The 21,425-nt window shown below is 40.1% G+C and overlaps 1 protein-coding gene across 1 annotated transcript; it reads left to right on the top strand.

Annotated features, from left to right (window-relative positions):
- The first annotated feature begins 9,103 nt into the window (after positions 1–9,103).
- Positions 9,104–18,854, top strand: tent5bb (terminal nucleotidyltransferase 5Bb). The gene is made up of 2 exons (XM_039820272.1): positions 9,104–9,654; positions 17,183–18,854. The coding sequence occupies exons 1-2, from the start codon at positions 9,499–9,501 to the stop codon at positions 18,203–18,205; spliced, it is 1,179 nt and encodes a 392-aa protein (XP_039676206.1). The 5' UTR covers positions 9,104–9,498; the 3' UTR covers positions 18,206–18,854.
- The last annotated feature ends 2,571 nt before the right edge of the window (positions 18,855–21,425 follow it).

The raw sequence follows: 21,425 nt of genomic DNA, 5'->3' as shown, positions 1-21,425 counted from the left end.
TTGAAACCAGATATTTACATACACTTAAAAAAAAAAAACACAAAAACATTTATTTCTTTACTGTCATACATTAAATCAGAGTAAACTTTTTCTGTTTTAGATAAATACATATTAACATATTTTTTGCATTTGTTAAATGTCAGAATCGAGCAAGGTAGAATTTTTATGTATTTTTTTTATCACTTTCATCAAAGTCAGAAGTATACATATACTTCCTTAGTATTTGGTAGAATTGCCCCGAAACTGTTTCACCATTTTGGCCCACTCCTCTTGACAGAACTGGTGTACCTGTGTCAGGTTTGAAGGCCTTCTTGCTCGCACTCGCCTTTTCAGTGCCGCCCACAAATGTTCTATGGGATTGAGATCAGGGCTTTGTGATGGCCACTCCAATCCCTCGACTTTGTTGTCCTTAAGCCACTTTGTAACTAATTTGGAGGTATGCTTGGGGTCATTGTCCATTTGGAAGACCTATTTGCGCCCAAGCTTTAACTTCCTGGCTGATGTCTTCAATATATCAATATATTTTATATATTTATATTTTTTATATTTATTATATTTTCTCATCATGCAATCTATTTTGTGAAGTGCACCAGTCCCTTCTGCAGCAAAGCAGCCCCATAACATTATACTACCACCCCCATACTTCACAGTTGGGATGGTGTTCTGAGGCTTCAAAGCTTCGTCCTTTTTCCTCCAAATATACCGTTTATCATTATGGCCGAACAGTTCAATCTTTGTTTCGTCAGACCACAGGACATGTCTCCAGAAATTAAGATTTTTGTCCCCATGTGCAGTTGCATACTGTAGTCTGGCTTTTTTATGGTGGTTTTGAAGTAATGGCTTTCTTCTCCCAGAGTAACCTTTTAGCTCATGGTGGTACAGGACTCGTTTACTGTGGATAATGACACTGTCTTACCAGTTTCAGCTAGCATCTTAACAAGGTCTTTTGCTGTTGTCCTGGGATTGATTCGCACATTTCGCACCAAAAAACGTTCCTCTCTGGGACTCAAAATCTGTCTCCTTCCTGAGCGGTATGATGGTTGTACATTCCCATGTTTTTTATACTTGCGTATTATTGTCTGAACAGATGAACGTGGGACCTTCAGGCATCTGGAAATTGCACCTAAGGATGAGCCACACTTGTGGAGGTCCACAATTCTTTTCCTGATGTCTTGGTTGATTTCTCTTGATTTTCCTATGATGTCAAAGAAAGAGGCTCTGTGTTTGAGGTGCTTTTATATGCATCCACAGTTCTGTCAAGAGGAGTGGGCCAAAATTCCAGCAAACTATTGTAGAAAGCTTGTGGAAGGATACCCAAAACGTTTGGCCCAAGTGAAACAGTTTCGGGGCAATTCTACCAAATACTAAGGAAGTGTATGTATACTTCTGACTTTGATGAAAGTGATAAAAAAAATACATAGAAATTCTCCCTCGCTCGATTCTGACATTTAACAAATGCAAAAAATATGTTAATATGTATTTATCTAAAACAGAAAAAGTTTACTCTGATTTAATGTATGACAGTAAAGAAATAAATGTTTTTGTGTTGTTTTTTTTAAGTGTATGTAAATATCTGGTTTCAACTGTATTTTGACATACTATACTATGGCGTTTTCATCACTTATTTTGACATACTATACTATGGCGTTTTTATGAATTTTTTCGACATACTATTGCTTTTTTATTCGTTGTTTCAACATACTATACTATCGCTTTTTTATCAGTTTATTCTACATACTATACTATGGTGTTTTCTTTCACTTTTTTCGACATACACGAGTATACTATGGCTTTTTTATCACTTCATTCAACATACTATACTATGGCTTTTTTATCACTTCATTTGACATACTATACTATGGCGTTTTGATCACTTTAACACAGTTTGATCCAACACACTTGTTCGCTTTCAATTATATTAATCTCATGTGGATTGAACTCACAACCTCTGTGTTTTTCAACCAGCGTTGTATTTCTCTGAACCATCCAATTTGACACACTCTACCATTGTTTTAGAGTGTATTTGACTTCAACCTCTGTGTTTTCCAACCAGCTTTCTATTACTTTGAGCAATCCGATCTGACACATTTGACAATTGTTTTAGAGCGTATATGAGTTATTTATTGTCACTTTTAGCCCTTAAAATTAACTATTCTATAGACATACTATGGCTTTTTTTTAATCCCTTTTTTCGACATACTATACTAAAGTGTTTTTATCACTTTTTCGACATACTATTCTATGGCTTTTATATCACTTTTTCAACATATTGTACTATGGCTTTTTTATCCCTTTTTTTGACATACTCTATGGCTTTTTTATCATTTGTTTTGAAATACTATACTATGACTTTTATCTCTTTCCTCAACATACTACTGTACATACTATGACATTTTATGTTCATTTTAATGACTTTTTTTCTATATACTATACTATACTATTTTGAAACATATTGTACCATGAATTTATTGACTATAGCATGACTTTTTTGGGACCTTTTCGACATACTTTGTTATGAGACAATACAGTATTGCTGCAGTTAGATGAAGGTGAAGTTTCTTCTTTCTCTCTGGGTCTTTGTTTCGATAAGCCTTGGAGATGGTCCAGTTTCGTCGACCATGCAGGTTCAAATCCCATCTTAGGGAAGCCACGCAGCAGTGTTTGTGATGAATAGATGTGGTTTCATTTGTATGGAGTCAATTTCAACCTGTGAATTTACATCGATTATAACTTGCGAATACCCTAATTTCCAAAATTGATTTCAACTATATGGAATTTGACAGGCTCAAAGTAGCTACATATTTATACAAAAATACAATACACAAACTTGTGATTTTAACATCCGACTTTTCATTTAAAAAAAAAAAACATTTAGTTGTTTTCACTTTAAATTAGGGTTGTCCCGATCCTCAGATCGAAGACGATTTTGGGTTCTTTTTTTTTTTTGATCATGATTCCGATCATTACATCAGCTTGTAGTGATCGCCGCCTTTAATCACACATGGCCTGTGCCACAGACTGGATGCCGGCATTTCCAAACCAAGATGGGCTCAGCCACTCACCAGTGTCTGTTCTGAATGTCTCCTAGCTTGTCTTCCTAAGAAAGACAGACTTTTAAAAAAACAGAAGTGGATTACTCTAATTCTCCATATTTCTTCCATGATCCCACTACGTTGCTTTCAGGCCGTTAATCCCTGGAGCCGAGATTGTTAAAGTGCTCATATTATGCTTTTTCCCTTTTCTTTTTTGTGCACATTATAGGTTTACAAAGTGAAAAAGCCCAAAGTCCACCCCAAAGGGCTTACCATCTCCAACAGAAAACACTGTTCACAAACTGCTCCAAACAGCTCTGTTGTAGTCCAGCCTTTACTTCAGAGACAAACGTGGTCACTTTGTAACACATGTTATAATGCTCGCCTAGCTGCTAGCGTGGCACTCCCTCATACTTTGCTTCTGACTGGCTAGTAGTCCTTACCTAGGTACTGCGCGTATGTGACTCCCAACAAAGATGGGACAGAAGTAAGATGCCTCACTTTGTAGCTAAAACAGAGAGCTCAACACACAGGGTGAAAAGAGGAGCTGCAGCAATGTGCAGTACAACAAAAATCTGGTGTTTTTTGGAAATTAAACCATGTAAACCTATTCTGATACAACCTCTAAATACAATTATGAACCTGAAAATGAGTATAATATGAGAAATCAAAGATTGACTATTATTACCGCGAGAGCACTTAGTTTAGTTTTCGTCGTCCAGCGGGGAACTTGTTTGCTGGGGTAAGTAAGTAAGTAAAAGTAGTGCAAAACCCATATACAGAATATTCACAGGTAATTACACTTTGTGTAATGTTACCTTTAACACAGAAAGAAAAAAAAAAAAAATTAAAAAAAAAAAAAAAAATTGCGGGGGGAGGGGGGTTTTTTTTTTGAGAAAAATATTTTTTTAATTTTAAAAAAAAAAATTTTTTTTTACTGTAAATATGACTGTTAGAGAATTACTATAAAGGGCGCTGTCAGTAAAAGTGTGATGATCTGGACATAATCTTAATTTAAAAGGTACTTTATATTATAGAATTTATTCAGAATTATATTATGTTTTTTTGGAGACAGCCTTGTCTGTGAAGTCTCTTCTGAACTTAATCAGAAGTTGATGAGAAGATGAGAAGAAAGTTGGATCTTGCCTTGATCACAACAAATACAATGCACTTAAACACTTAAAAACAATGCCTTAAAAAAAGCTCTAAGACACTCTCTTAATTGCATTTGATAGATGGTGGGCCAAATAATAAAGCCCAGAGCATTGCAGAGTCAGAGTATGAAGAAAGGACACAGACACAATCAGGAATAAATAAAGGAGACAGAGAAAGGAAATTAGGAGAAAGAGACCATATCATTTTCACTGACATGGTCCCCAACAGGTGGCTTTTCCTCTGACGCTTTGAACTATTTTTGGTTTATTAAGGATCCCCCCCAATAGTCATCACCATGAAAACTATTCTTCCTGAGGTCCAACACAAGACAAACATAAACACATTTTATAAAGCAAAAATAAGTATTGTTACATCAGACTTTTATAAAACAAAAGGCACACTAGCATGTTTTTCCTGCACCTGAACTGAACCTGGGACAGACTTTTAAAAAAACAGAAGTGAATTACTCTAATTCTCCATATTTCTTCCATGATCCCACTACGTTGCTTTCAGGCCGTTAATCCCTGGAGCCGAGATTGTTAAAGTGCTCATATTATGCTTTTTCCCTTTTCTTTTTTGTGCACATTATAGGTTTACAAAGTGAAAAAGCCCAAAGTCCACCCCAAAGGGCTTACCATCTCCAACAGAAAACACTGTTCACAAACTGCTCCAAACAGCTCTGTTGTAGTCCAGCCTTTACTTCAGAGACAAACGTGGTCACTTTGTAACACATGTTATAATGCTCGCCTAGCTGCTAGCGTGGCACTCCCTCATACTTTGCTTCTGACTGGCTAGTAGTCCTTACCTAGGTACTGCGCATGTGTGACTCCCAACAAAGATGGGACAGAAGTAAGATGCCTCACTTTGTAGCTAAAACAGAGAGCTCAACACACAGGGTGAAAAGAGGAGCTGCAGCAATGTGCAGTACAACAAAAATCTGGTGTTTTTTGGAAATTAAACCATGTAAACCTATTCTGATACAACCTCTAAATACAATTATGAACCTGAAAATGAGTATAATATGAGAAATCAAAGATTGACTATTATTACCGCGAGAGCACTTAGTTTAGTTTTCGTCGTCCAGCGGGGAACTTGTTTGCTGGGGTAAGTAAGTAAGTAAAAGTAGTGCAAAACCCATATACAGAATATTCACAGGTAATTACACTTTGTGTAATGTTACCTTTAACACAGAAAGAGAGATGATTCATATTAAAGAAACTGTCCTCCCGCGAGGAACGGTGGTTTGTTCAAGCAGCGCATTATGATAGCATTTTTAAAAAGATAATTTTTTTTTACTGTAAATATGACTGTTAGAGAATTACTATAAAGGGCGCTGTCAGTAAAAGTGTGATGATCTGGACATAATCTTAATTTAAAAGGTACTTTATATTATAGAATTTATTCAGAATTATATTATGTTTTTTTGGAGACAGCCTTGTCTGTGAAGTCTCTTCTGAACTTAATCAGAAGTTGATGAGAAGATGAGAAGAAAGTTGGATCTTGCCTTGATCACAACAAATACAATGCACTTAAACACTTAAAAACAATGCCTTAAAAAAAGCTCTAAGACACTCTCTTAATTGCATTTGATAGATGGTGGGCCAAATAATAAAGCCCAGAGCATTGCAGAGTCAGAGTATGAAGAAAGGACACAGACACAATCAGGAATAAATAAAGGAGACAGAGAAAGGAAATTAGGAGAAAGAGACCATATCATTTTCACTGACATGGTCCCCAACAGGTGGCTTTTCCTCTGACGCTTTGAACTATTTTTGGTTTATTAAGGATCCCCCCCAATAGTCATCACCATGAAAACTATTCTTCCTGAGGTCCAACACAAGACAAACATAAACACATTTTATAAAGCAAAAATAAGTATTGTTACATCAGACTTTTATAAAACAAAAGGCACACTAGCATGTTTTTCCTGCACCTGAACTGAACCTGGGGTGGGGGTTGCCTTTTTTTTCCCCAGGTTAGACAGTCCCTCCAGAAAAACGCGATTATGCGGTCGCATAATTCAATGCATAATCAGCCAAAGTCCGCATATTTATGCGGGGGCCGCATTTTTTCAAATACGCCGCACTTTCGCGCATAAATTGCCGATATGTGTGCAAAATATGCGGGCCTTTCATGATTTCATAATCCCCGCATTTTCGTTACATGTAGAAAAAAAAAAAAAGTCAGATATATATTAGCAGAAAGTTGAAAAATTTTGCGTTTACTTCACACAAGAGCAGCCATTTTCCCCTGTTGCCATGGGAACGTTATGAAGTGATGTAATTACGCGACGTGAACATCATCGTAAAGCAGGGTGTTGGGGGAATCACTTTTTTTCCTCTTTTTCATCAAACCGCAGTTTTTGCAAGTTCCCATAAAATTGCATAAATATCCCGCATATTCCATCGCATTTTCTAAGAAAACGTGCCGCATAATCAAGGATTTTTGCCTGCAACAATCACAAAAAAAACTCCGCATTTTTCTGGAAGGACTGGTTAGCGCAATAGCCCTTCCAAATGTCTGTGCGCATCCCCAGTATAAACAATCCTTTGTTAGCAGAAGCTACAAAAACTCTAAACACATTTGCCAGTGCACCTTAAAATGTCACACGCTTTGTGTTCAGTCCCTGGGGCTGGAAGGTAAAACATCTTTTGAAAAGGATAACTATTTATAGTACACTGTCAGTCAGAAGTGACAGGTGGGTGCTTTTGTTACATATGTTACATAATAAACAAACTCTTCTTATTGGAATTGAACAATGACACAAGTTGACGAGGCATCAGTCTCATGATCTGGGATGTTCTGACATACTGGTTAACCACAACATCCAGGAAACAATGAGGCTCCATTCTGACCTTTTGTTGTACAGTATCAACAAGTGAATGACGTCATTGTCTTTTCAGATACAGCGAAAAATGTACATGCCTAAAACTAATCTGGTCTTTAAAGGTTCTTTCCATTTCTCCTGTGATTTAGTATTCTAATACAGCTTAAGTAGATGGACGTGATTTATCCCTTAATAGAAAAACCTCTGATTGCCATTTTGTATGCTTTGAAGTATTTCATAATATTCCCTGGATGGTTGGGTGGAAACATACAGTACCTTAAAATATTTTGTACTTTACCAATCAAATGCAAAAAAAAAAAAAACAACTTTCCAAATCAATAAGGTTTGACATCATGTCAAAACAGATGTCAGGTTCATTTCTGGGAACAAAGTCGAGCTGATGACAAACAGATGATTACTTGGTCAGTACCTTGTTTTCAGCCACACTACACTACAGCACTATTGGTCTAGGATTGCAATGTTATTCTGTTTGTTGACCTCTGGTTGGATTTCCATGAAATTAGGCTATGTTCAGACTGCAGGCAAATCTGATTTGTTTCTCAAATCAGATCTTTAAGACAGACTGGACGCACTGTTATTTATGAGTGATCAGATCGCATTTGTGTGTCCAGACATCACTAACCTATCGGCATGGGGTTGCTGTGGTAACGACGTAGGCGTCAGTAACTTTCCACAAAGAAGCAGTCTTAATTAGCTTTGTAGCAACTCATTTTGCAATGGCATGAATGTAATTAATATCAAAAAGTTATGCACTAAAGCTTTAAAGTACAAGTACTTTGTCATCGTTAGGGCACCTTCATCATCTTGATGATAATAATTACAATGGTTGAGGGGTTATTAGTTGATTTTTAAAACAGCAGTCTCCCTTGTTAAAGTCCAATGTTTTTCTGAACCATGCATCCACCTTGACCTCTTCCCCAAAGAGGACCTGAACCGCTGGGGTCAGGCCAACAACCTACTCATAGACGTCAGTTATACCTTGGTGTCCATATCACAGAGTCCAGAGGCCTGTACTATGAATCCAGATCAACATGCCCCGGACTGATTTCAGTTACCCAGCTTCACCTAACCAAACAACCGCGGTCCCACATAAGCTGTGTCACGACGCTGGTTATCAACTAGTTCAATCAACCCAGGGTTTCCCAATCCAGCGACGCACGCGTTCACATAAAAGAGGCGGGGTTTGCACAGCACGACCAATCGCAAACATCTACCAGAGCTGCATATTTTACATAAGAATAGAAAACTATAATTCTACATAAATATGAAGAACACAGACACTGTTTTACAGGCAAAATGCAATACAGTCGCTGCAGGAAGGCCTCAGGTCTGGGACCTGCATACTGACTCAGTGGTGAGAAGGGCAAGGCAGAATTCATAAATCATCATACATAATAAAAGCTACTAGGACAGCACTCCAATTTGATACATTTTTTTTGCCGTACTACGGACGTGTCTGGCACCGCCCTTCCTCAGTGTGTGCACATGCAATTACAAACAATACTACACACACAAGTGGGTTTAATTATACAACCAATACTGCACAGTTGGAGTACATCATCCACAACAAGCACATCAATCCCAACGGAGGGATCCACAACCAATCCAGATCAGGCTTAGTAAACACAAACCAAAACATAAATGAGCAGTGAAAAATAATTTCTGCCCAAAACGCCCATTGTGTGGCAATAAACTATCAATTGAAGTGCTGTCCTAGTAGCTTTAATTATGATTATTCACTTTTAGGACCCTTCAAAGCTTTCTAAGTATCTTCTTAAATTGAGCGCATCCAGTCCTATTTTATTTATTTTTTAAATCCTATAAAAACATCCCCCCCCACCCCAAAGTGCTATTGATTTATCATTTGTTTCCATATTTTATATTTCACTGGCTGTATTAGTGTGTAGGCTTAGCGCTTAGTTAAAGAGAGCTGCGTCGCTTAACTATAAATATTTCCTACACTCCTTGAACCTATCATCTGACGCATGGGAAGTATGTGTGCGTGCGTGGGTGGATGTGTGTGTGTGTGTGTGTGTGTGTGTGTGTGTGTGTGTGTGTGTGTGTGTGTGTGTGTGCTGATTGTAGTCTTCTGTATGTTGAAGTGCTCATAAATCTCTGTCCAGCCAATAGAAAGGCTCCTGGTAAACCCAGCTCCGTAAAAAGCCGGCGAGAGGCAGAGACGGCTCTAATGTGAGGAGAGAGAGAGTCAGTGCAGACAGAGAGGCGCAGAGGGACTGGAAGTTTTCATTTTGGAGATGTCCGATATTCCACAAAACTTTCCCATCACTTTATTGCATTTTGGAGGTTTGTGAAACCCCGAAGAGGAGACACATAGAACCGCTGTCAGCGTCGTCGACTTCCTCCACAGTTCTCCACAGCTCAAGTCACCGGACGCTTCTGGGAGACTGCGCCGTGCTGCTGTTCTCATTATAGCCTGCACACATCCCGTTCAGTCCGGTCGTCATGTCCTCCGGTGATGCCGCGGAGCAGAGTCGGCGGGTCAGCGTGCTGTCTTGGGATCAGGTGCGGCGTTTGGACTCCATCCTGGGAGAGAGCGTCCCGATCCACGGCCGCGGAAACTTCCCCACGCTGTCCGTGCAGCCCCGGCAGATCGTCCAGGTGAGACCACAGTCTAAACCAAACGCCTCGTGGCACTAGTGGTGGATAGGGGAATACAAACTTGGATGAATTAAATGACCCAGACTTTTTTTTCCCCCCCCCAAGACATAATGCAAATATCATTAGTTTAACTATATCAGGTCAAACACCAAAGCTATGTAAACGTCATCAACTTATTTAGGATACTTCCCTGGGTGAGATACATTTTTTTAAATTATTTTTAGGGAAAAGTTGTACCTGCAAGTCACGAGTGTAATTTCAATTAAACAAAAGACATTTAAGCAGAGAGAAAAATAGTGTTTACAGTAGTATAAGAGATGACCAGGTTGAAGAAATTATTCATCTGCCACTACCCCGCGCGCCCGTGCGCGCGCGCGCGCACACACACACACACACACACACACACACACACACACACACACACACACACACACACACACACAGACTGCCCAATACTGCACGTCTCCATAGTGCCAAATATCAATGATATAGCAAAGTGAAAGGTGTTTATTGTTTCGGATAACATTCAACATATTAATAATCAGCTGACACGGAGTGATTTTGCTGGACTTGCTGGAAAATTCTTCGGAAAAAATCTGAAAGTATGTTTCTGCACTGGTGGAACTATCCACGTTACATGTCACATTAATAGTACCTTAATATGGATTAAGGTGCTATTAATGTGACATGTAACATCAGCGATGGAATGTAATTAAGTACATTTACTCAAGTACTGTACTTAAGTACAAATTTGAGGTACTTGTACTTCATGACACTTTCTACTTCGCTACATTTCAGAGAGAAATATTGTACTTTTTTACTCCACTACATTTATCTGACAGCTTTAGTTACTAGTTACTTTACACGTTAATAGTTTTGCACACAAAACTATAAAATGTTTTATTAAACTACCCAACAATATAATGGCCTACATGTAAAGCTGTAATGATCAGACCATTAAACACTTAGTTGGTTGACAGAACTGTTTGGATTGTTTCCAGTTTCTAAAATGGGAGGGCTTTTCTGCATTAAGTACTTTTACTTTTAATGCTTCAAGTACATTTTCCTGATGATGATTCATACATTTTCAATGCAGGACTTTTACAATCCTTTTACTTTTTTACAGTGTGCTATTAGTACTTTTACTTAAGTCGAGGATCTGAATACTTCTTCCACCACTGATGTACATGCTATGTTGGACAGGTTTCAGTGGATAAAAACCTCCAGTAAAAAAGCCCAGTAAATCCACTTGTTGCTGAAACAACAGTGTGCAGAAACATACAACTTAAACCCCCAAAAAAAATCACCCTGGCTTCTCTCTCTCGGTCTCGTGTGAACACAGATTGCCGCTGCTTATACAAAACACACATGCAGTGGTAAGGCTTTGTGGCGGAGCTAATTACTCTTAAAAAGACATTCAATGACTCGTACGTTTAACACAGACATAAGCATTTGGATGATCTAACACAATGACTGCAGTTTTCCACTAGCTCACTAATGCTTCTGCTCCTGAAGTCATTTTTTTTTCTTCACAACTGCAGTGAATGAGATAATGACTGAACTGCAGTATATTTCCTAGGAATGACACAACATAGGTGAACTTCTGCGTTGCAATTCTCGCAGACATTTAAACGTCTTCGCCTGTAATCCAGGTTCATATTTCACTTGAGTGATTCATATTTTCTGTGGTGAAAGAAAGACCCTCACACACAAAACATTTCAAGGGCCTCTATAATCAAGGAGGCCCCTATCATCTTCACTGAACAGACCCACTGATGTCTTCCCTTGGTTACACAATCCTGAAGACAACAGGGACCCTTAACATATTTTTTTTCTTCCAATGAGCCAGAGTACAGCTTCCTCTCTGTCCCCAGACAAACTGTTTGAGTGCTAACATGCTGAATGTGTCATTACCATAAGTACAAAGATACACACATATATGGCCTGGGGAGTGTTATCTTAAGAAAACAAGTTCCTTGTCGGTGAAGTTCAGCAGTGCAAAAAACATGTCATTACAACTAAAGTTGGGGAAAGGAATATTTTTGAATACATCCATGTGTATTCTATTAATTTAAAATAACATTCAAACTTAGGTGCTACAAGATCCAGTTTTGTAAATGTTAGGATGATGCTAGTCTAAGGTAGACAGCTGTATGGGGCCTATGTTAACTATACAATTAAGGAAACAATATATAAATGTTGTTAGCAAATGTTGTAAGTAGAAACTGGTGTGAAAAGTCTGCACTGCATCACCGTGCAACAATATCATCGTTTTGACAAGCATAAAAGCAGACGCCATGTTTGCTGTCATGGAATAAGTCAAGAAGGTTTCAAGTCTCTGCAAGTTGATTTTAATACCATATGGCTGTGAAGGGAAACCAATGGCTGCCTGGAAGGAAGGAAAAACACACTCACTGATCTAAACCACTATGATATGTTTTGGAAAATGGTTGACAGTAATGCGAGGTATTCGTGATTAACGGTAAATGGGCTAAAACATGCAAAACCGCCAGTCTGCTCCTTTTTATTGTCATTTATTTTTAGCCTACGCACCAGACAAAGCTGTCTACCTGAGACAGCTCCTGTCGTCATACACTGGGGTAAGGTGACCAAGGGATCACGTTCCCAAAGAATCGGAGGAGCCTTTCTCATTGGCTGGGTTGGTCTGAGGGCCACATTTAAATAACATCTGTTTGCGGTCTGGTTGTGAGTGAGCCACGGGAGCAATGAAGGAAGACTTTTACTGTTACTGACACCTATGTATAACTCTGGATTTAATGTCCTCAGCGATCAACCCACAGACAGAATATCTGTTACATGTTCCCTAAATCTATAGGGGCCTTATGCACATACCTGGTAGCATCATGCCACATGATGATAAACACAGATATCTGATGTGTATGTCATACGTTACGTCAGTATGAGTGGGTTGATGTGTGGGGTTGGAACTATTGAGGCCAATGTGTTTTTTTTGGCCACCAAGAGGGTTGTATTTTATTCCAGCTCTGCGGGCGATCATATTTGAACTAAATCGTTTTAACTACTGAAAGTAGTACTCCACTTTCCCGGATGGTAGAGAGCGGCCTGGATTGGAAGCAGAATGTGAGCACTGGATTAGTGCCTGTAATAACACTGGGCTTGTGGGGCAGGTTTGACAATGTATCACTGTGGTAAGTGAAGACCTGCCGCCTGACTCCACTGTGGCCTTCGCCAGACTGTAAACCAACTCCTTACTAGGCTATTGTTGAGAACGAGCAACATGAAGACACCACATGCTCCCGATGCTCCCTAGAGGAGATTACATTCAGATTAGACTGTTCAGTAATTTATTTGATTTGATTTTTGGCAGTCTGCTTTTGATTTTTTGGCTTTAAATTCATCATTTTGCACATCTTCGTGCTTCTCACAGATCAAACAGCGTGGGCGGTGCTGATAGCATCTCTTTGGTTGGTTTATCTGTTGAAAAAGTTTGAGTTTTTTTGAATGCTAAAGAGGCTAATGTAGCTCAGAACTTTTCATCCCTTCCTGTGGGCCCATGGTAGTAGTTACCATAGACGACAGCAAGGTACTTTTTTCCGTGGGAGTTTTGTGGCTTTAGCAACCTGGGGTGAGTTTACTTATTATCTTCAGCAAACAGATAATGTGTTCGGTACGGTTGGTTTGTTTGTCAGTTTGTCAACAGTAAGTAAGTAAGTAAGTAAGTACATTTTATTTATACAGCGCTTTTCACAGACAAAGTCACAAAGTGCTTTACAATATACATAGACAATAAAAACATGATAAAAATAGTCAATAAAATACAACAGATACAATTATCAATAAATAAAAGACATAGGCTTCCCAAAAGCTAGCTAGATATTAGTATCTATGAAACTTGGTGGAGGGGTGTATCATGGGCCAGGGAAGAAACATACATTTTAAAACATGGGGCCGATACACAAATTATTTTTCACTTAACGTTAACATTGCGAGATAGGGCATGGCCTTGGCAGAGTTTTGCCTCTCTGTTTGCCCTTCTAGTGAAACCTGTACTCGTGGGTATTAATAATTTATATTTATGACCTAAATATTACTTCTACAAAAAGTTTTTTTCTAATTTAGACCATCTTGTTGGGAAATACAATTCACAAAAAATAAAATTAAACTGTTAACTAAATCAATAAAATATGAAAAATCACAAAGAGGGTGGTGGATATATTTTGGGGACTTGTGCCTTAGGGCTACAGCCCTGTGTGCTAGTTGATTTTTGTAGAATAAAACCTACAGTAAAAGACACAGCAAAAGCTTTTTTACTCAACATTTGACACCTTACTTACTATAATAACAAGTCCATTTGACAAATACGGATACAATTTCAATGCTGACTTCAACACTGTACTATGTAACGTATGATATAGTGTGATACCTTATTAAGATGATTTAGATGGTTGCAGGGGCACCCAGCTCGATTTTACTATTAAATAACAATAAACTATTGCTTACATGGGAGCTCAAAAACCTAATACGACTGTGAATAAATATCTGTGAACCCTTGAAGCAGATCCTTCATTAAAAACATCCATCTTGTAGAGGAGTAATAGCATCACGTTTCAGCTTGTGACTCTCTGGTCTGAGCATACAGGTGAAATGACCACCCGTGCACAGGAAATTCAAGGAAGCCTTTCAAACCAGAGAAAAAACCATCATCATCCTCCGCTGCCTGCAAAGCTACTGTACGCCTGACTGGCTGGGTTAGTTTTGGAGTGAATGCGAAGGTCAGGGACTCATAACTCCTCACTCACTGTCGCCATGTCCTTGGCAGAGGGTCATCTGACTCACTGCCCAGAGCTCTCATTGGAGGGGACTATGGGCTAGTAAATGGCTGGATCATTTCAAACTGCCATAATAAAAACACATTCAGGGCGCAGCTTAAATGAAATACTCAAGGAAACTATTGAGACTGGAGAAGGAAAGTGGAGAGACGGCTATGTGTCGCCAAGGCGTTGTCAACACCAGACAGTCTGGTGTGTTTTTACGGGTTTTTTTTAATTTATTTTTTGCTCAAACGTCGGCGGAAGTGTCTCCCTTCGCTCGGCTCACCAGGTGCTGGTGCGTCATGTGGGAAATCTACTAGCCTGTTTAATGAGTGCTGAAGGACTGGGGGGATGGTGGGGTTGGCAGAGCTGTGCTTCCTCATACACTCCTTGTGGGGACCCCCAGACAGGCAGATTATGGTGTGCCGTTAACTCAGTTTAAGTGTGAGGTCAGAGCAAATACTGCTGTGGGTTTCCCTTGCTGGATAGCTAAAAATAATCCACTTCTCTGCATTGTTCTCCAATGCCCTGTAAAACTAAGTTTTTTCATTGGATTGTAGAGTTATAGTGTCTTTGCCTTGTATTGGCTGTCTGTTATATTATTATATTATCTGCTATATTTTAGAAGTGTTTAAAAAATCTTTTTTTTTTAAAGTTTCTGTTGCTTTTCTATCATAACCTTTAGTTTTAAAGGGATATTTTGGGAAATACACTTATTTGCGTTTGTGAGGTGAGAAGATTGATACTAATACGTTGTCTGTGTGTTAAGGACAGGACTGTAGCTAGGTGTTAGCTAAGCATAAAAGAGGCGTGGCTGTGTTCAACTTCAAATATCTACTAACACCTATATGTTGTCTTATTTACACATTGAATTTCCTTTGTTGAATCCATACAAAAACGGAAATGCAGGAGAGTTGTTACTTTAGGGGGAGATGTATGCTAGATTTAGGTACTATTCCTGTGCAGCAGTTTCAGCTAACATGCCAGCGGCCAGTAGGCACAGGTGTTGCTTTCTCTGCAGGCACAAATTCCAGCACATAACTAACTCTACCACATTTATGTTTGTGTACGGACTAAACAACGAGATAGTGTTAACATGGGCTTTGGTGATGCTTTTAAGTGTATATCTTGTACTTTGGAGAGCACTATGCTAGCTGTTACCCCCACTGTTTAGCTAGGCTAAACAGTCTAGGCTTCAGCTCCCTACTACCTAACTTTTGGCTCTTAACCCAGTATGATCTGTTACAAAAATAAGGAACCTTAACCCTTGTGTTGTCTTCCCGTCAACCTTGAACCTTTTTTCAACGTTTTTGACACCTTTTTTTCACAGCTTTTGCATTTTCCAACGTTTTAAATTGTTAAATTTTTCTTCTACACATTTTCAGCGCTTATTTCTACGTCCCATATTTCCTGATGTAAAACAAAAATTGAAAACGGGTCAATGTGATCCGAAGTCAACACAAGGGTTAAGAGAGAGTACAGTACAGTAGGTGTGAACCCAGAGGGGGGTGGAGAATTGCAACATAAAAAATACCCTCCTCTTCTTCCTTTAATGACTTTAGTCGGTACCTTAATTGCTGAAAATAACAAAATAAACAGGGCAATCTTAGTTTTTTATAAGAAATCATCTTACAAATTTCCTTTCTAACTGCCAAGTAGTGGAGTAATATTAAACAGGGATTCATCAGATTAAATTCACACCATGCAATTTAAAATCTTAGGGTCTGAAATCAATTCTGAGTCTGAATTACCTGGCTGGATACATTGATAGCTTGTAGGACAGCAGCTGTCCTACAAGCTATCAACAGTCCTAGAGCTTTCTAACAGACAGCTGTGCTTTGGATTTCTTCAGAAATGGCCTTGTTTGGATGTGTTTCTCCTCTTAGTGTCATGTGATGCCAACAGACAGGATGCAAAAACATCTCAGCTGTGTGCAGCTCAGGCGTTTTTCCCAAGAATCGCAGCAGTGCAGCATTGTGTGTGTTCCAATAACCAGATAAACCTTTGCCAAAGAGTGTTTATGTGACGGCAAAGGGATCACGTTTTCTCGCTGTGGTCATAGGGCACAAGTTGAAAAGTTCACAGCTGAGCTGTTCTTTTTATGTTTAAAGTCTCTAACAGCAACAAGCACTGACTTGTCATTTTCCAGAGCTAATCTCTGTAGTGCTGATGTATTTTTTACTTCATGTCAAGAGAAAAGTCAGATAATCATCACCCTCACGCAACAGGTTTGGCTGCAGTTAATGACTGAGTGGAGGATCACAGCCTCTAAGCAGCTGCTTTGTTTAAAGTGTCCTTTAAGCAAGATACTGAAAGCCTGCCTGCTTCAGGAATATGCCACCTGCTTTCACTGACTCTACAATGTAGCTTCTGAATTAAATTCCAATGAAATGTTGCAAAAATGCTGAAATCCGGCAGCATTTGTGCAGTAAACTGGTTTCTTATATGAACACATTTTGCCTCTAAATCCAAGAAGTTAAGACATTTATTAACTAAATACTATCTACTAGCTTGTGAAAGATAATCATGTACACATTTATAAATATATATATACATTTAAAAAAAATGTCCCCCCTCATGCTTTATGTTCAAATGACAGCACCTCAGATTCTATTTCAAGCAGGAAGGAGAAAGCAGCTCCCTTTCTGCATGTACAAACTTGTATTTTCTGTGTCAGCCTATTCTGATTGTTGTCTTATCACTCAGTATCCCCTCCCTGTCTGTGTACCTTTCAGGTGGTCAGGGCTCGGCTGGAGGAGCGGGGCGTGGTGGTATGCGACGTCAAGCTGAACGGCTCAGCGGCCAGCCACGTGCTTCACGAGGACAATGGCCTTGGCTACAAAGACCTGGACCTGATCTTTGGCCTGAGTCTGACTGATGACAAAACCTTCCGGCTGGTGAAGGATGTGGTGCTGGACTGCCTGGTGGACTTCTTGCCTGAAGGGGTGTGCAGGGAGCGGATCACAGCCATCGCCCTGAAGGAAGCGTACGTGCAGAAACTGGTAAAAGTTTGCAACGAGACGGACCGCTGGAGCCTCATCTCGCTGTCAAACAACACCGGCAAGAACGTGGAGCTGAAGTTCGTGGACTCCCTGAGAAGGCAGTTTGAGTTCAGCGTCGACTCCTTCCAGATCACTCTGGACTCGCTGCTGCTCTTCGACCGCTGCTCGGAGACGGCAATGTCCGAGACCTTCCACCCTACAGTGCATGGGGAGAGCATGTACGGAGACTTTGAGGAAGCTCTGGGTCACCTCCGGACCAGGACTATTGCCACCCGCAGCCCAGAAGAGATCAGGGGCGGCGGGCTGCTCAAGTACTGCCACCTGCTGGTGCGCGGCTTCCGGCCTTCCTCAGAGATTCAGATGAAACAGATGCAGCGCTACATGTGCTCGCGCTTCTTCATCGACTTCCCCGACATTAGCGTACAGCAGAGGAAACTGGAGGCGTATCTGCAGAACCACTTCATGGGCATGGAGCACAAGCGCTACGAGTGCCTGGTGACGCTGAGGCAAGTGGTGGATGAGAGCACTGTGTGTCTTATGGGCCACGAGCGCAGACAGACGCTGGCACTTATTTCCGCCCTGGCGCTGCGCGTAATGGCCGAACAGAACGCTATCCCTGCTCTGTCCAACATCACCTGCTACTACCAGCCCGCTCCCTATGTCAGAGACCTCAACTTCAGCAATTATTATGTGGCCCAAGTCCAGTCACCCATGGTAACATGCAACTCTTATCAAACGTGGCTGCCTTGCAGTTGAGCGATGACAAATAGAATGCGGGGTGAGCTTTCCGTTTTAACTTTACATTGATGTAAGCTGAGCATTCATTCAAGTGCTTGGTGCAATGTGGCTTTTTGGTTTGGGGCCCAGCGTGGACAAAAAGGAATAATGTTATCTTTTTTTTTTTTGCTAAATCTTATATTAAAAACCTTCCACTAAGTTATATTAATACTGCTGTAAAAAAAAAAAAAATCTAATTCGAGCCATTATACTTTTATCTTTTTATTCTGTTGTCGTTTTATAACCAATGTGGACATGTATGGAAAAATATGAAGGGTTGATATGTGACGGAGGAACTGCTAGGTCTGCTTCTTGTCCGATGGAGGCTCGCATTGGGTCTTAAATGAAATGTATATACTTTGTACAAAACCAGCTGTTTTTTTTGTTCTCTCTGTGGTTTCAGCTGAACAAATCAGAGGGAAAAAAGGACCAAAGAAATACTTTCTTGTGTAGCATGACAAACAAATACTGTATGTGGTTCCAAGTGCCTGAATCTGACCAACTGTCTTTATAGTATTTGCTCTGTAAGAATGTTTTTTAAACTTTCTCATCCAGGTTACTTTACATTTCTATATCCAGGGTCAGGGTATTTGTTTTTAAATCATTAAAAAAATTACAAAAATGAAAAGATGTGGTACATTGTTCTTTCTTTCCACTTTTTCAAAAAAACGTTCAGAGGGTTTTAATATGCTCCAGTTGACTCGAAAGAGGCTGGGGATGTGCGTCATGAAGGCATACTCTATCTCCATTCTCGGTATCTCACTTTCTCAGTTTCTGCCTCTCTAAAATTCTCCTACGTCGCTATCTGTCTTTATCACAAACAAACTCCTCAGTGTGTTGTCTGTGTTCCTTCAGCCAGACACTGACTGGCCTGACACAAACACTTACTTGTTCAAGCTCTGTGCATTCCCCCCCCCCCCAGAAACAGAGTCCCCTGAGGCCCAGCCTATATATTAGCCATTTCCTTTCCACTTGTGCATCCGACAGGGGGTTTCCTCATTCAGAAAGGGGAGATTGCTGCTGCTTGTCTTGGATGAGTTGAGGAGCAGGTGGGGAAATGGGACTGCTGGCTTTTCAGCAAATGTAATGATGCATTCCAGCACTTCACTTCCTGGATGATCATAACAGTTCAGTATTTCATCCTCACTAGGACCAACATTTCTCCAGCTACGATATTCCATCCTAATTACGTTTGCATGGGGGACAACTTGTTGAGATTTAGTAGAGCATGAAAAGGCATGTAGCTGCGACACACCTGCTTACTATTGCTTCTGATGCATGCAAGAACACATTAGTGAAGCGCTCAGTGATTTCTTTCTAAAAGTTCATTTGGAAGGAAAGCGTCTGTCAGTGTGATTAAGGTTGGAGATATAAATGCGACAAGGGAAATTCCCCCCCTGGGTTAGCTGTCAGACTTGTCTCCAAACTGCAACAGAAACATTAAAGGGGAACAAGGGATACCCCTGGAGAGAACACGCATTAAAGTCACAAATGAGATAGAGCTTGTCATATATTGAACAACCCAGTGATTTCTGCGCCTGGTGGCCAAACCTCGAGAGTCAACCAGAGAGCTGTGAGGACCATCTCTGTGTAATATTAATTAACAAACTACAGCAAGTTGTTAGTGTTAAAAGAGAAGATTAGTTTAGATTGATCTCAATGAAACTGTACTTGAAGTGTTCAGCCACACTCGCGGCACAGTTCTATGGATGGCGATGCCGATCTGCCTGTTCGTTCTTCACCACTTTAGTCCAGACTGAAATATTTCAACAACTATTGGATGGATTGCCATGACATTTCGTATCATTGTCCCCAGAAGGTGAACCCTAACGACTTGGTGTTCTCCTGTAAAAAAGTTGTACTTATCCTGTGAAATTATTCAACATTTACATGATGGATTGGCACACAATTTAGCACAGATATTCAATACTCCTAGACGATTAATGCTAATGACTTTGGTGATCCATGACTTTTCCTCTTGTGCCACCAGGTTGGCATTTGTAGTTTTTAGTGAAATGTCTTAATAACTATTTTATGGGTTTCCATGACATTTGGTACAGACATTCATGCCCCCCTAAGAATGAATTGTAACAACTCTGAGCGCCATTATCATTTAAAATTTTGTTTTATGACCAAATACCTGCAAAACTCCTAACATTCCCATCAGCCTCGGCTGACACTATTGTGTTAAGTGCTATTTAGCAAAGCACGGTACAATTGGTAAGGATTAAACAACTTAACATTAACATTGTGAGCATACAAACCTGCTAACAGCTTCAGCTCTCTTGTTACTGTGACTATAAGTACAGCCTCGCCGAGCGGCGAATGTGGCTGTAGACTCTTAGTCGTGTTTTTACATAAAATATTACAAAAAGTGAATTTATCGTGGAAGACTTTTGATGTTTCAGAGGCTTGTGGTTGACCAGCAAAAACCTTGATGTAGGCTTTATTCCATAAAGGTAAATTTTTTTTCTACACCAACACAGTTCCTCCAAGAGCAGCTGAGGGGTATTCTAAGTCATGCACCTTAGATTTAAGGCGAGGTTGCCACAGTTTAGTTTTTCCTGGACAAATACCACAGATAAATCTGACACTGTGGTAAGCACTGTGGTTCATACTGTTCCACAGCGCAAAGCAACCTTGGCAGCTTGGCCTTCTCACCCCCCATCTTCTCCTGTCTACGTGGGTGGGCCCTTCTGGCTTCGACTGCCACTACCGACATTAGAGCTCAAAAGCCTCGTTATCATTTCCCCCTTCATTCTGTGTTAGTCTGCTGTGAAGAGTAATATCTGTCTGACGATAACAGTGTGCATGTTGTTAAGGGATGCGGTAGGTTGGAACACCAGCTGATTAGATTATGGGAATGTCTTCTTTAGTGGTGACAGATACCACCTGGGGGATGATGGTAGGCGTCAGGATGAGCGTGAAGACAAGAGTGGTCTCCAGTGTAACAAACTGTTCACCTTTGTAGCTCTCAGCTCCCTATCTGTGTATATTGACTGCCTGGGGAGATTGTAATAGAAAAACAAAATGTGTCCTCTGATGAGATGCTACATGGCCGGCTGAATCTTCTCAAACAAAGATGAATGCAGTGAACTTTAAAGAGCATGCTTCAAGAAGGATGTTAAAGAAATATTTATGATGGGATGTGAAGTTTAGGGGAAATTAGAGGGGAAGTCAACATATCAAAAGACATTAT

The sequence above is a fragment of the Perca fluviatilis genome, chromosome 13 (assembly GCF_010015445.1).
Source record: "Perca fluviatilis chromosome 13, GENO_Pfluv_1.0, whole genome shotgun sequence".
NCBI classification, from domain to species: Eukaryota; Metazoa; Chordata; class Actinopteri; order Perciformes; family Percidae; genus Perca; species Perca fluviatilis.
Note: the sequence above shows the minus strand (reverse complement) of the source record. Positions and strands in the feature narration are given on the sequence as shown.